Genomic DNA, 15,535 nt, shown 5'->3' with positions numbered 1-15,535 from the left:
GGGCCGTGAGACTGAGAGAATGACTAGTCATGAGTATTATTTTTTGTACTGCTCACTATAGTGAATGTTTTTGTATTTGCTAATAATAAAATACCAACTGCATGAAGCCCTACAAAAAGTCTCATTAGCCACCTCACAGTACATACAATAACAATTAACCCAGTCCGATATGTTAAAATAAATTAATTTACTTACGTGATGGTTGAAGCAGGCAGTGAATAGGTTACCCTCAACCCTTGCGCCTGAGCAGAAATAACCAGGAGGAGCTCTTCACTCATACCCTCCACATCACAGGAAAAGGTAAGATCCTTCAGCTGATCCTAGAAGGAAAATATTGGTAATCGCTTGAGCAGTAAAAAGTTACACAAGTAGGTTCCTGGTGAATAGAATGAGAGTAATAACTCCTTGTGGAAATCAGCTGCCAATGGTGTCCTGACAGCAGTGTTTCTAGTGAAGTCCCTGCACAGGGCACATTGAAGGCATAGTTTTAGCACTAACACCTATAATTCAGTGCCTGGGTTCCAATCCAAGCTTCGGTAGCGTTCTTTCAGGGAGATTCAACGTATTTCTTTATATGTAGGGCCTCTGGAATTACGTGGCACGGGAGAGCTAAATTACGCAGCAGGGTTGATTAAATTATGTTGAATGAAAGGGCAGACATGCTGCATAATGCGGTACATTGTGCGGCAGCATGTTTTCGATATGATATCATTATAATACAAACGGATGCCTTCTGAGCATAGGTGTCATCACCTCGTTACCCCGTGGGGCGTTTTTTAAGTATCCGTTTAAACTAGATTTGTTTGTAGAAATGTCCAAATTACGCAGCAGAAGATTATATGGCACGTGTAGTAAAATCATAAATTGCTGCAGCCCTGGAACCGCATGATTGAAGTGAACTTTTCCATAAAAAACAATTCAAAGAAAAAACTCTGTCAAACAGCTTACCAATGTATTGGCTGTTAGTTCCACACACAACACGGTCTCTTCGTTGGGGCCCAAAACCCCACTAACTGGCGAGATGGTAGCAGAGCAGCAATTGGACTGAGGCCCGCCAAGCTGTGAAAACACAAGTAATATGTAATGTTTGGTTACTTTTAAAAAATTAGAATACAGTTACAATTGGTGTACTGATTTGAATCATTGAAATAATATGTTCGCATTGTGGAAGTTACCGTCAAGGGTACACTACACTTTTGCCATATGTTCAAGTTTTGCATTAAAGCATTCCATGGTCTTTGCAAGTGATAGTTCTCTGTTATCCAATCTTTCAGTCAACAACATGACCCCTCGTTTGTTCCTCAGCAGACTATGTAACCTTTCCAAGTCGAGTAATCTGTTTCCTTCAGTTCACGATTTGAATACAAAAAGCTTGCCTTTGTTTCATTCAATAGTCATTTCTTACAGTGTGAAGGAGCCTCTCTCGCTGTTTTGAGACACCCAGTATTAACCTCATTAAAGCATCTAAACTCTTGCTCTGAGGAAACGGCTAATTTTTGGAGGACGGGAAAACATGTCCTCCTCTTTTCACTCCTTTCCAAACGCAAATTTAGAGGCGCCATTGCAGACTTGCCAACTCACATGGTGCCACCGTATGTCAGACGATTCTGTCTCCCGCCACGCTGTCACCCGATGAGAAGCCGGTGTCGCATGACAGCAAGGACAGCGAGCTAGGAACCACTGCAAAAAGTGGAGTCCCAGCTGTGTTTCCAGGTTTTGAACTGCTGATGTCCATTAACAGGTGTAAAAACACCCCAGGACATCAGCACCAGCCTCAGCACGCTTTTTTTGGGAGGGGAATTGGCAAGAGGAGGGTATTGGTATTAAGGTATTAAGGGCAAACGTGCTTCTCGCATGATGTCCTGCCTTCTCCAAGGCCCCGTCCCCTCCTCACATGGTGAAATTGTTTTTTTAGTGAAGAGGTCTGTTACTATTACCACTGAATCAGTCTGTTTTGGCTGATGATAGACCCAGCATACTGGAAATAGCGCCATTAGGTTTCACCGCACAGATTAACCGCCTGCTCTAAGCAGAAGGTAAATGTACTCATGGATATATGGCGGGCGCGGCCCGTCCTTTAGGGCGGAGGGGCCACCCCCCCCCCACCTTTTTCCCTCATGAAGAGTGTCTGTCAGGCTGAACAAAGGTCAGACTGACAGACACTCTCCATTTTCAGCTCAGGCAGCCAGGAGCAGACATGCGCGATTTGCGCAGACTCCTGGCTGCTTGAGCTGAACTTTGCTGGACTGAGGACGTCACAGCTCCTATGGGCGTGACCTCCTCGGCTCAGCAAAGGTGCCTCGAGGCCCTCCCCTGGGTGACGAGGAAAGTGCCACCCATTGACACTCGCCCTGGGCGCTTCAGGTTTAAGCCCTGAAGTGCCCAGGGCGAGTGTCAATCAGTGACACTTCGTCACAGAGTGGGGTGGGGTCAGCAGTCTCACTGACCCCATCCCACTCTGTGACGAGGCTGGGACTGCTGCCTTCCCTCACTGGCTGACCTAGGGTCAGCCAGTGAGGGAAGGCAGCAGTCCCAACCCTCCTGGGACCTCAAGGCTGAAGGCAAGTGTGTGTGTGATGTTTTAAAATTAATGTTTGGTGCCTGCGTGCATGTTTGAATGTTATGAGTGTTGTTAATGGATGTGCATGCGTGCATGTGTGTGTGTGTGAAAGAATGTGTGTGTGTGTGTGTGCTTCCTGCCCGCCCCCTCCCTCCTAAAGCTGCCGGCCGCTACTAATATATGGGTGCCGTGGGGGGTGAGTGAGCTGAATGGAGAAGGGGAGGGAAGGGAACATTATTTTTGAGTAGGGGGTACAACATATTTCATCCCTGCTACAGAAATACATGGGGCATTGTGTGTGGCTTGTTGCAGTAGCTAAGGTATCATGCATTTTTTTGATTTTGAAAAATCGTGTTTGGTTCCTCTAGACCACTCTGGAATGGGGCAAGGAAAAACCAAACATCATAGCAATGCGTAACAAAATGAACACATACGACCATGCGTTGATTTCACTACGCATTACTTGTAATCAAGAACTTTACAATGAAAGTTTGGAAGCAAACACAACAGATTTCCTACAAAGTAGGGAAAGCGTCCAGGATTTTAGCTGTAGGTCTACCTTCGCAACACCGTCTTCCAGACAACAAAAGATAATGAATATCTGGTTTCACTGTTGAAGCTAGCCACAAATTTGACCTAAATTCACTAAGGCCCTCATTGTGTCATTGGCGGTAAAAACCACCTACCGCCGCGGTGATGGCCACCAAAATACTGTCACCGTGGCTATCATCCGTCCGCCATATTATGATCACTGCCGGACTTCCGTCACAATGGTCTCTGACCCTGTTTCATTGGGTTATGCTTCCCTGCAGGACAGTAGGAGGAGAACGTGAGACCGATAACTGAAATCTTTGGTTGTCACCCACTTAGAGACTACCTGCATCTATACTGGAATATGGTTGCTGAATTAGACATGCATACATTTAATCAAGAAAATCTTCAGATATCAAAAAATAAGAATGATAAGCATTATTTCCACTGTGTTAAGGGAAGCTTCCAAGTACTATTGAGATTTGAAATTCACTACTGCTAAGTCTTCCCTTCTCTGCAGTGGTTACCATTTCGCTGAAGGTACTGACATTTTGCCGAGCCAAGCTTGTGCCCTTTTGAATCCAACCAAGTTTTTATTTCAAAAATATACTCCCAAAATGGGAGAGAGTTATTGAAAAACAAAAATACTCATGTCCCTGCATGCTGTGAGTTTTCTTTCAGTGCATGGTGGTAATTTCTTTAGTTTTGTGTTCAGATCTCCATGGGTCCCAAACAGGTATTTGAAAGTAAAAAATTGTCCTCCCTAAATAGGGTCTGATGTACACTGACTGCCAGTCCATTGTTAGATGGGCCGACCATCATAGGTTTCCACTTACAAAGCCAGCGGAGGCTGTGCAATTGGAACGAAGGTGCATCCTCGAGTCTTAATACATGGATAACTGCAAATTTGCTGAACGAGGAACACTTAATTGATAACTTATCTTGATCTTAATGGGATAAACATTTCTGAAATGTATACGGTCAGCGCTTGGTGCCAGCTACATCTTCTGTTTTTACCAATAAAATATAGCCAGTGATTTGCTGTTTTTACCAAAAAAAATGTGATAGAGGCCACAAAAAGATACATGTTTGAAATGCCTTAAAAGCAGACATAGCATAGTATAACTTTTGGCTGCCTGTTATGCATAGTAAATACGAAAATTCAATAGAATCTAAACACTACACCTCTTTATAAAATATCGATATTTTACTTTCCTGATTTTAAAATTACAGGGTATCATTGGAAATGTGGGAGCCGAACCCCAATATTTTTACTGTACCCCAATATTTTGATTACCCCACAATTAACCTCTGGCAGCTTGGCACCTGCACTCTGGATTCCGCGATAAGAATCATGTGACTAATAATATTTGGTGTCTATCTTGCATTCACCCTCTTACTGAGATATTCATCAATATGACAATCTGATACAGAAATGTAGCTGCAGATTCCTAACCTTAGAACAATCCCCAGGCATCAGACTGATCCGGAATTATTTTTGCAAGTAGTAGTATATAGGCGCCATCCACGCACACTGATATCAGTTCTGTTCTTTCTGCATCAGTCAGCGCAGATCCAGGAAGAACTACCCCCAGCCTTTTTTGACTAACTCTTTTTTTTAAAAAAATTCAAGATTTTTTTAGACTTTGTACCTTGGTGCATCAGGGTGTCCGCTAGGAAAGCTGAATTTAAAACATGTGGTGCCTGTCATCGACAGATGTCAGTGACAGACCAGCACAAGAGTGACCATGATGCCAAGAACTGTGTCAACTATCGTACCATGCATACAAAGCCTTGAGGGAGTAATCACTCAAACTCCTTACCGCTAAAAGCTGTGACTCTCAGGATCTCAGTCAAAAGGAATGTTCTGAAGTCATTTGCAGAGTCACTCCTGGTTCTAGTCATCGCAGTCGAAGTCCTCGGGGAAATCGAGTAAGTCCCACATGCACAAAAAGAGCAAGAAGTCAAAGAGACCTTCGACTTCTCAACATCTGTCGAAGTCATCAGACAAGAGAGCATTGGCATTAGAGGCATAGTTTTGTGGTAGAGCCTCCGCCTGGGCCCTCTATGCGCCTCCCAGACTTTGCTGGAGCCAAAACAACTGCCACCCAATTACATGAATTCTACGAGACCATGCACCTCTCATTTTGGCACCTGGTGCATATTTGGGTGCTGAAGCACCCTCGGGCCCCGCAGGCTTGGTGGGGTGCTCCTACTGGTCTTACACCTGTGGCTTTGCCTCCTTGAAAATGTTGATGGAGCCAGAGCGGCACCGGTCGAGCCACCTCGACCTTCCCTGGCGCCCGCTCTAGTGCCAATGCCACCAGGCGTCATCTGATGCTGGCTCCAGCGCCAGCGGGTGATAGATTCCTCAGGTCAGAGCCAGTGCCTTATAGCCTGGTTTGGGTGATGATTGAAAGGGGTCTGCGGACCCTTATGGGTACCAGTTAGAAGATTTCAAGGACAACTGGTATGAGGAACTGGTGGATTCCAGTGACTAGACACCTCACTAGACACTGCCCTGGTCTCTACCCCTACAGTGGCTATGGAGAAGGGTGCTTTATTCATAATGGTAGTTTGGAGGGAGGCTGGGGCTTTGACCTTACGCTACCTCCAGTGGCAGTCAACCTCTTGAATGAGGTGCTTCAGCCAGGGGTGCCCTACCCACCATTACTCCCATTCAATGAAGGCCTTACTGACATCCTACTTGGGGCCTGGTCCAAGCCCTGCACAGGGGCTCATATGCATAGGACAATTACCCGCCACCATCTCCCTGCCCCAGAGGACCCCAGTTTCCTCACCCAGCACCCCACCTGGAGAGCTTGGTGATCTACTCCTCCACCTCCAAGGTTAACCCCAGCATATTCCCTACCATTGTACCGGGTAAGGAATCCAAAAGGCTTAATACCTTTGGGAAAGGAATGTTCTCTTCTGCCAGTCTGGCACTGCAGTCATGAAACATCACATGCGTCTTGGACCTCTTCACCCTGGAGAGCTTGGTGGTCCAGTCCTCCACCTCCAAGGTTAACCCCAGCACATTCCCTACCATGCTACTGGGTTGGGAATCCAGGAGGCTTAATACCTTTGGAAAGGGGATGTTCTCTTCTGCCAGCATGGCACTGCAGTCAGTGAACATCACATGCCTCTTGGGATGATACTCCCATACCATCAGGGACTCGGTCCATGATCTCGGAGGAAACCTAAGCCATACTCTCTCAAGCAGTTGCTGATGGGAGGGATGCAACCAAGTTCACAATACAATGTGGGCTTGTAGGAAAGTCACCCTTTTTGGCATGGTTACCCCCACTTTTTGCCTGTTGTCATTGTGCTTAGAGTGTTTTCACTGGGATCCTGCCAACCAGGACCCCAGTGATTCTGCTGTCTCCTCTAAATTTGGTTGTTTTGGTATTCTTTACACCCAACAATTGGCATATTGGTGTACCCCTGGAAGTCCTTAGTACATGGTACTTAGGTACCCAGGACATTGGTACACCAGGGGTCTTCCAGGGGCTGCAGCATGTATTATGCCACCCGTGGGAGCCCATGCAAACTGTGTCTGCAGGCCCGACATTTGCAGCATTCGTGAAAAGGTGCATGTACCCTTTCACTTCTGGTCACTACACCAGGTCACTGTAAGTCACCCTTATGGTAGGCCCTTCCAGCCTTAAGGGCAGAGTGCAGATCCCTTTGTGCGTGGGCACTCCTGCATAATCAGAGGTGCCCCTATGAACTCCAGTTCCAAATCCCTGGGCTTGTAAAGTGTGGAGAATGCATTTTAGCTATGTACTACCCATAGGTACCTATGGCCCAGCTACATAATGGTAACTCCGAACCTAGGCATGTTTGGTATCAAACATGCTGGAACCATACCCCAATACCAATGCCAGTATTGGTGGCATGATTCCATGCACTCTGGGGGCTCCTTAGAGGACCCCCCTCCCCCAGTATTGCTCCTACAAGTCTTCCAGTGTCTGCAAGCAGCCCATGCAGGGTTCTGCCCTCCTACTGTTTGACCACCTCAAGCAGGGGAAGGCAGAACAAAAGATCTCCTGTGGGAGAGGAGTGCGACCTCCTCTCCCTGGGAAATAAATGTTACAAGGCAGGGGAGGGCTAACCTCCCCACGCCACGGGCTTGCTTCAAAGGGCACAGTTGGTGCCCTCTTGATAATCCGGTTTGCACCAGTCCGGTGACCCCTGGTCCCTGCTCCGTTCCGAAAATGAACAAAGGAAAGGGGAGTGACCACTCCTCTGTCCATCACCACCCCAGGAGTTGCACCCAGAGCTCCTTTGGGTAGCCACTTGATTCTGTCATCTTGAAATCAATATGGGCAGAGGCCCCTGGGAGCACCTGAATGGTCAGGTTAGGCAGATGACGTCAGTGGCCCCCTCTTTTTGGGCTATTTAGGGACTACCTGGCGAATGGGACCCCAGATTCGGCATGCAAGACTCAACCAGGACTTCTCTGCAATTACCTCTTGTGCTCCTGGCCACCAGAACCGTTACTGGACTCTAAAAGAATTGAACAAGACTGCAGTACAGATTCAACCTCTCCTTGCAACATTGTTTCCATGGCTCCTGTCAGGAACTTGCAACATTCCCACAGCTGTGCATCCTCTGGGGTCTGCAAAACTTCAGCTGCCACAAAGAAGCAAGAAGGAATCTCCCTTGGAGTGAAGGAGCCACTCCCCTGCATTTGCAGGCACCTAGGGCAACGACGTCTGGCTGCTGACATCTGCTGTCCTCTGGACCTGCAAAAATTCTCCAACACAGGTGGTGGTTCTGAGAGGTCCTTTGTGTCCTCTTTGTCTTCTGTTCAACTTGAGAGACGGTGAGCCATTGCCTCCTCCTCCAGGACAGAACCCTGTACACTGTGACTGTTGCAGCAACCAAGGCTTTTTGACTCCTGCTCCAAAGGATCTTCAGGCTCCAAGTAGCCCCAGCCCTCATCACTCTACCTCTGCAAGGACAGTCTCCTCTCTGCTGCTCCACAGATGTGAGACTCCTCTTCAGGTGTGCTGCTTGGGCCTCACAGCGACTTACTGTGCCTGCTGCCAGTGGGTTGCTCATGGGGGCTCCCAGTGCTTCTGCTGACTTTCCTGTCTTCTGAGGGTAAGCCCAGACTCCTCTTTAAGGGTCAAGACCCCAGGACCTTGCTGGTCCTCTTCAGCCCTGCACATCTTTTTCAGCTCCAGTTTGGATTTGCCTGTGCTTGTTGGTGGTCCTCCTGACCACTGACCCATATGCAATCTGGTGACTAGCAAGGGAGAGCTGATAGGCAACTTCAGGGACTCCTCTGCAGCTCCTGGGCTCCGCAGCTGGACTTCATCCACCCCAATTGACCCGTATCTTCACCCACAGAAGGGTGGGCATTGTCCCCTGCCCCACCTGGACACCCCTGCGTGGACTGGACTCTGTCCCCTTCTTTTACAGGTCCTCTTCATCTGGAAGCCACCATTGGGTCCCAGTGGCCAGGAACTGTTCTTGCATTGTTCCAGTTCCAAGTCCCCATGTAACATACCTCTGCTCTCCTGGTCGCTGGAGGTCTTCTAGATACTCACCTCTTGAGGTTCCATACTCTCCCAGCCCTTGGCTAATGACTCCATAACCTCTGGTGGGGACCCATTCTCGCACTCCACTATTTTAGTATATGGTTTGGCCCCTCTACAGGGCGCTTGCTATTTCTTTGCTATTTCTAATGTTTTTATGCTAATTCCTAGTACTTACCTATGCATATTGTGTGTGTACTTCCCTCCAGAAAGGGGATATTGCCTACAGTATTCTAGTTAAGTGTTACTATAATAAAGTACCTTTATTTTTGCAACACTGTGTGGTTCCTTGCACTTGTGATAAGTTACTGTGTGACTACTGTAGTATTGCAAGTGCTTCAACCCTCTTCTAGATAAGTCTTGGCTGCACACCACAGCTACCACTAGAGTGCCCTGGCTTCCTAGACACCGCAACACTTACTAATAAGGGTTGCCTGGACCTGATATAAGGTGCCAACACCATGCATGTTGACCACACACCAGGCCAGCTTCAGACAGGGCTGGACATGACCAACTCACTGGACAGATTGATTTCATTGTGGCCCTTAGGCACCATGCCTGACTGAGATCCACTGACTTCTCAGGGGATGTCCAAGCTTCGCTCATGGATATGCCCTTTTGTGGCTCTTATTGTTTGAAGATAAGGCGGAGCACTTTAAGCACAAAAGAGCTACCGGCAAGTCATTGGGCCTTTGAATCACCCCTCGCCAACCCCAGTTCATGGACAGGAAAGGGGCTTCCAACCACATCTGTACATGCCCACCCTCCCCGGCGAGCAAACTGCACAATCTTTTTGTGGCCGAGGAAGTAGTTCACAAAGACCACTTGGGACAGGCAGCCAGAGCTCGGGCTAGTCCATCATCCCCTTGGGAGCTGCAGTCTTCAAATTCCTTTAGTACGCCCTCCAGGCATCCAGTGGGGAGCAGGATACGCCGTCACCTGCACCACTAGAGGTCAATGACATCAGACCTTTGGCTTTTGCAGCTTGTCCAAAGGGGCAACTCTCACCCCTTTGTTACCAACACCCCCCCACCCATGCCACCTACTTATAACAAGCTTCCGGAGGACCTCCTTTCCTTGCTCAATCAGGTGATGTTAGCTCTCTTGACCAAGGGAGCCAATGAGAGTGTACCGCATCAGAATTAGGTTGTAGGGCTATTCCCACTGCTTTCTGGAGCCCAAGAAGGATGGAGGACTTCATCCTATTCTAGACCTGAGCATTCTCAGTCTCTTTCTGAAAAAGGAGAAACTCAAAATGCTCACGCGTGCGCAAGTCTTGCCTGCCCTGGACCCAGGACAGGACCCTTATTTTCACATCCCCGTCCTGTTGCTCACAGGCATTACCTGCGGTTCATGGGAGGCCAAGAATACTTATTTTGTTGTGCCCCACTTCAGCTTTCCCAGCGCTCCTGGAGTATTCACAAAAGTGATGGTGTTGGTCACGACTCATCACTGAATGTCAGGAATTCCAGTCTTTCCCTATCTTGTCGATTGGCTGTTCAATGCGGGCTAGCCGCAAGAATGCATTACCTACCTTCAGACTATGACAAACCTTCTGCCCTCACTAGGATTCACTATCACATGCCAAAGTCGCACCTGGCTTCTTCTCAGACAGTCCCTTTGATTTCACCTGTTCTGGACACAGTGCAGTTTTGGGCCTATCCTCAAGAGCGGCAAATCCAGGATATTCCAGCTATGACACATGTTTTGGCCTCTGTCCTGGATTTCAGTGAGACTGACTCTGAGGCTGTTGTGTCTCATAGTCTCCTGCATCCTTCTTGTGACACATTGCCATTGCTATAAGGCAGGGGTGTGGAATTTATTAAAATATCTACTTGTCCAGGGGACAAGTTGCTTCTCAAATCTACTTGTCCTGTAAAAAGATCTACTTGTCCCTTTGGTGCCATGTAGTGTGGCGACAAATTATGGCAGCAATCTCATTATGGAAGAGCTCTGATAATAGCCTCTCTGATTATGCCAGAGCTACTACCATAGTAGGACTTGAATACTTGCAGTTTCAATCCCTACTGTAGCAATTTCCTTATTTTGCCACCTTTCTGCAGATCTGCATACTGGGGCTGGAGGACGCAGTAAGCAATAGTTCCAGGGCTGGAATGCCTTTGAGTCTGCAAACCTACTAACCTACATGTTTTAAAGATTTTCACCAGCTTCTCTCTAATATTTTCCCATAATAAGAAAGGTTGGACATTTACTCCTGACAATGGCAGAATTAGAACTTCTTCCAGGGTTGGGAAGAAAGTGGCTGGAGGGAAAATGAACTTGCAAATGCTCAATAGATTTTCACATGAGCAAATCTACACATCGTATTTACCCATGCTAAAATACAGTTCACAAATATTTTATAGGGGTACGACATATACCATGGGTGCACTTTTGTGACTTTAAGAATTTGGGGCCACATGTAGGTAGGTTCAGATTTGCGACCCGCAAATTGCGAGTCAGAGCGACTTGCAATTTCGCAAATCCGAATGTAGGATGGTGTCCCTGACACCATCTGTGATTCGCAAGGGCTTCGCAAATGCTCACCTCATGAATAATCATGAGGTGGGTCGCAATTTGCGACCCCCCCCCCCCCTTGCGAATGGCGGCCCTCACAGGGATGGTGGCCTGCTGGAGACAGCAGACCACCATGTCTGTGACTGCTTTTCAATAAAGCAGTTTTTTTTTTTTTTTGTAATGCAGCCCGTTTTCCTTAAAGGAAAGCAAGATGCATTACAAAAACGAAAAATGAAACGTTTTAGTTTCATTTTTTCAGAGCAGGCAGTGGTCCACAGGACCACTGCCTGCTCTGAAAAAATGTTTACAGTGACATTCACAATGGGGAAGGGGTCCCATGGGGACCCCTTCCCTTTTGCGAAAGTGTTAGCACCCATTTGAAATGGGTGCAAACTGCGATTGGTTTGCGCCCTCGTTCGCGGTCACAAAACAATCCTACATTGCACTGCGAGTCGCAATTAGGAAGGGAACACCCGATTGCGAGTCGCAAACCAGTTTTGCGATTCGGTAACCAGGTTACCGAATCGCAAAACTGGGTTTGTGCATCTCAATGTGCTTTTTGCACATCGCAAACAGCGAAAGTCGCTGTTTGCGACATGCAAAAAGCTACCTACATGTGGGTCTTGGTCCCTAATTAGGTCTGGTGTTAACAAAGACATTTTGTTTTTATTAAACTTCTATTTCTCTCTCTTTCGGCTGGCTTTACTGTGAGTGATCGCATTCTGCTCTTCCACAAGGAACATATTGGCACACAAAGTAGTTTTGTTCAGTGTCAGGAACTACAGTGGCAATCAGTGACATAACGAAACTGGAGTGTGCCCCTTTGCAAAGAACATGGAGGAGACCCCTCTCCAGACTCACTCAGGGCAGGTGCTGTGCTGAAGGGGCCCCCTGGAGGGCGGCTGCGGGGCCTTTGTTATGCCACTGGTGGCAACGTGTGCCCTTAGAGTTCAAAAACTTTTTGGGTGGTTTTTGCCAGTGTTTGTTACAATGTTGAGGGCCTGGTAGCTCACACAACAATAAAGTGTTACAAAAGCCATGTCAAAACAAGACACGCATTGATGAAACTAAAAGACTTATAAAAATAAGTTGGATCAGTTGGCTTTGTCAGTGTTTGTTTATTTTTATGCTTCCCATAATCGTGTTGAAAATGGTTACACTGATTTTCCATTAGAAATATTTTTGGAAAATACTAGCATGCATCAACACATTTTACTAAATGACACTTCATTTGCATCTAATCAGAGAGCATTCTGGGAGCATTATATTTAGCCTCATAGCCTAAACTTTTCAAATATGTGTATACACTTTTTTTTTTTTTTTTACTGGAACCAACGTCAGTAGTGAAGTGTGACCTTAAAACATTTATTTACAGCACTCACCCTAATAATGAAGACTTTCAAATAATGAACCATAAATACAAGTTCGAACAGCATTATCTTTTGGAAACACATTACCTCAACTGCAGAGAGTTCCACTCTTTGTAAACAGGCAGCCAAAGGGTTTGTGCTGCAGAGGGTTGGGCCTTCTTGTCCCAAGGACAAAGTAAACATAAAAACTTGTTGCCCTTGACCCCAAACAAGATGTCCCGGGTGTCGGGCGATAGGAATTCCACATCCCTGTAAGGGGCTCTGTGGTGGGACCTGAAGTTCCAGTGGGCACAGGACCAGGGAAATCTCTCCGACCAAGAAGACCTGCAGTGGTGGCTAATAAACTGTGTTTGGGTCAGCAGCAGATCCCTCTCCTTTCCCCAACCAGACCTGAATGGTGTGACCGATGCATCACTTATGGGCTGGAGCAACCATCTGGGAGAGGTGGAAATCAAAGGCCTTTGGTCTCACTCCTGTTGGAGCACCAAGAGATCTGGGTGGCATTGAAGGCCTTTCTTCCTTCAATCGGGGTAAGGCTGGTTCAGGTGTTTACGGACAACACTACTGCAATGTCGTATTACAACAAACAGGGCAGGGTGAGGTCTTGGACTCTTTGTCAAGAGGCACTACACATGGCTGGAACATCAGGGCATACCCCTGGTAGTTCCATACCTGCTGGGCTCTTTGAACATCAGGGAGGATGAACTCAGCCGTCAATGCTTAGAGGATCATGAATGGAGTCTTCACCCAGAGGTGGTGCATTGTCTCTTCCAAGAATGGGGACAGCCTTGGTTGGATCTGTTCACCTCTGTCGAGAATGCACAATATCAGCAGTTTTGCGCTCTGGAGTATCTAGGACGGCTTTCGATCAGAGATGCTTTTCGTGTCAAGTGGTGCTCAGGCTTCCTGTACGCCATTCTGCCAATATTACTCCTGTCTCTCAAGAATATAAGGAATGACCAGGCCTAAGTCTTACTTGTGGTTCCGGTTTTGGCATGAAGAGTCTGGTATCCTGAGCTGTTGAGCACGAGCATGGGTCCTCCAATCAGGCTGCCTTTTCAGGAGGGTCTACTGTTGTAGCAACAGGGCCGGGTTCTGGACCCCAACCTGAAAGCTTCAGCTTCATGTGTGAATATTAGAGTGGTGACAGTTGACAGCTTTTGACCTTCCCCCCCGAAGTCTGCAAAGTTATGCTGGCAGTCATACACCCCTCCACCAGGATGGTATACGCCTGGCATAGTGTTCAGATACACAAGTTGACCCTCTATCTGCACCCCATTACCAGGTTCTTCTGTTTAAGCTTACCCTAGCCTAGCAGGGCTCTGCTTTCGGCACATTGAAATGTTATTTGTCTGCCATATCGGCATTTTTGTGGTTGTCAGATCAGCCGTCCCTTTTCAAATCCCCTGTTCTAAATAGGCTTCTCAAAGGACTTCAACAGATGTTTCCACCAGCTCCTTTCATGATGCCACAGTGGGACCTCAACTTAGTTCTCACATTTTTGATGTGTGCTCCCCTCGAGCCACTATACAACTGCCCTTTCAGGCACCGCACCATAAAAACGGCCTTCCTAGCGGCAATAAGATCAGCCTGGAGGGTCAGTAAGCTACAGGCACTGTCATCAGAGATTCCATAATTGAATATCTACCCAGACAAACTGATCCTTCGCACTAGAGCATCCTTCCTACCGAAGGTGATACATCCCTTTCATGTAGGTAGTCCATCCCTATGCCTACCCACTACACTCTGCCTAACCCCTCTAAAGAAGAGGTGAGACTATCAGCTGGACCCAAAAAGGGCGTTGTTCTAACTTGACTACATAAAGAGTTCCAAGTGGATGGTGAACTCTTTGTGAGGTACGTCGGAGCCAAAAAAGATAAGGACCATCTTACGATGGATAGTGCTCTGCATCAAAATCTGCTACGCATTGGCCAAAAGCAACCCCCTGAAGGTTTGCAAGCTCATTTTACCAGTGCCAATGCTGGGACCACAGGGTTAACTCTTGGAGTACCTGTCCTGGACATCTTCAAGCAGCAACGTGGGCTTCCTTGTACATGTTTATAAAGCACTATTGCCTGGACAGTCAAGTCCGGCATGACAGTCAGTTTGCTTGTTGGTCCTGCAGGACTTTTTAATCTAATCCAAGTTGCAACCCCCACCTTCAGAGAGGTATTACTTAAGTATGTATTCTAAGGTAAGGAATCTGCGGCTAGAAGTCTCTATTAGGTGTTTACCTTCCATAACGCCTTATCTGGTAGAAACTATCTAGATGCAGACTCATTACTGCCCCACCCAGCCTCCTCGCTTTGCAAATGGATTACAGAGAAAGGGTTGCTTCCTTTTAAGGTCCCTTATTCTATTGCATCAGTGGTCATTGTTCGTCGTGGCTCCACTCTTCTGGTGTGGAAAGTCGGTGCACTAGGGTGGTGCCTAGACAGGCAACGCACATGTCACTTCTGGCACAGGAGGACGCCAGTGACACCACAAGGAGCCAAACAATGCCGCCTACTGGCGCACAGGGGTACTGCTCCCAAAACAATTCTGGACACAGTCTGATGCCTGGGGATTATTCTATGGTAAAGAGTTTGTGGCTATATAAGAGTCTCTACCAGATAAGGCATCACCAAAGCTAAGTAACTTGTTTGTTCATACTATTATGAATTGGAGACCAACAGGACATCATATATACTAATCATTATGAAATACTAATGTTTGAGTGTGCACTGACTTTGGGAGTTTGAGGCAGGTTACCTTATCTATCCCCAGCATCAGTATGAAACTGTCTGATATGTTTCTGAGATTCTAAATTATTTTTAATTTCTGAAGTAGAGCAATGGATAAGAAGCATTTAAACATTTCCTTTTTATCCACAAAAGTCAAAGTTTCCTGTAAGGGTCCAGGGGAATTTTGTTGGGTGTGACTGCCAAAATACTGAGGTTCTCGCGACACAGATGAGTGGACTCCTGATACAACATAATTCTGGGCTTGTAATTAGAAGGGCAGAGATCGCT

At 47.0% G+C, this 15,535-nt stretch overlaps 1 protein-coding gene across 1 annotated transcript in view; it reads right to left on the bottom strand.

Moving 5' to 3' along the window:
• Positions 1 to 15,535, bottom strand: part of DLEC1 (DLEC1 cilia and flagella associated protein) — a 535,808-nt gene that overhangs the window by 203,045 nt on the left and 317,228 nt on the right. The window contains exons 23-24 of the mRNA XM_069211058.1: positions 949 to 1,059; positions 196 to 320 (exon numbers count right to left, since the gene is read on the bottom strand). Of these exons, the coding sequence (XP_069067159.1) occupies positions 196 to 320; positions 949 to 1,059 (236 nt within the window). The remainder of the gene's footprint in view (positions 1 to 195; positions 321 to 948; positions 1,060 to 15,535) is intronic.

This window comes from Pleurodeles waltl, chromosome 10 (genome assembly GCF_031143425.1).
Source record: "Pleurodeles waltl isolate 20211129_DDA chromosome 10, aPleWal1.hap1.20221129, whole genome shotgun sequence".
Lineage (NCBI taxonomy): Eukaryota > Metazoa > Chordata > Amphibia > Caudata > Salamandridae > Pleurodeles > Pleurodeles waltl.
The sequence above is the reverse complement of the archived record's forward strand: the minus strand, read 5'-3'. Positions and strand labels throughout refer to the sequence as shown.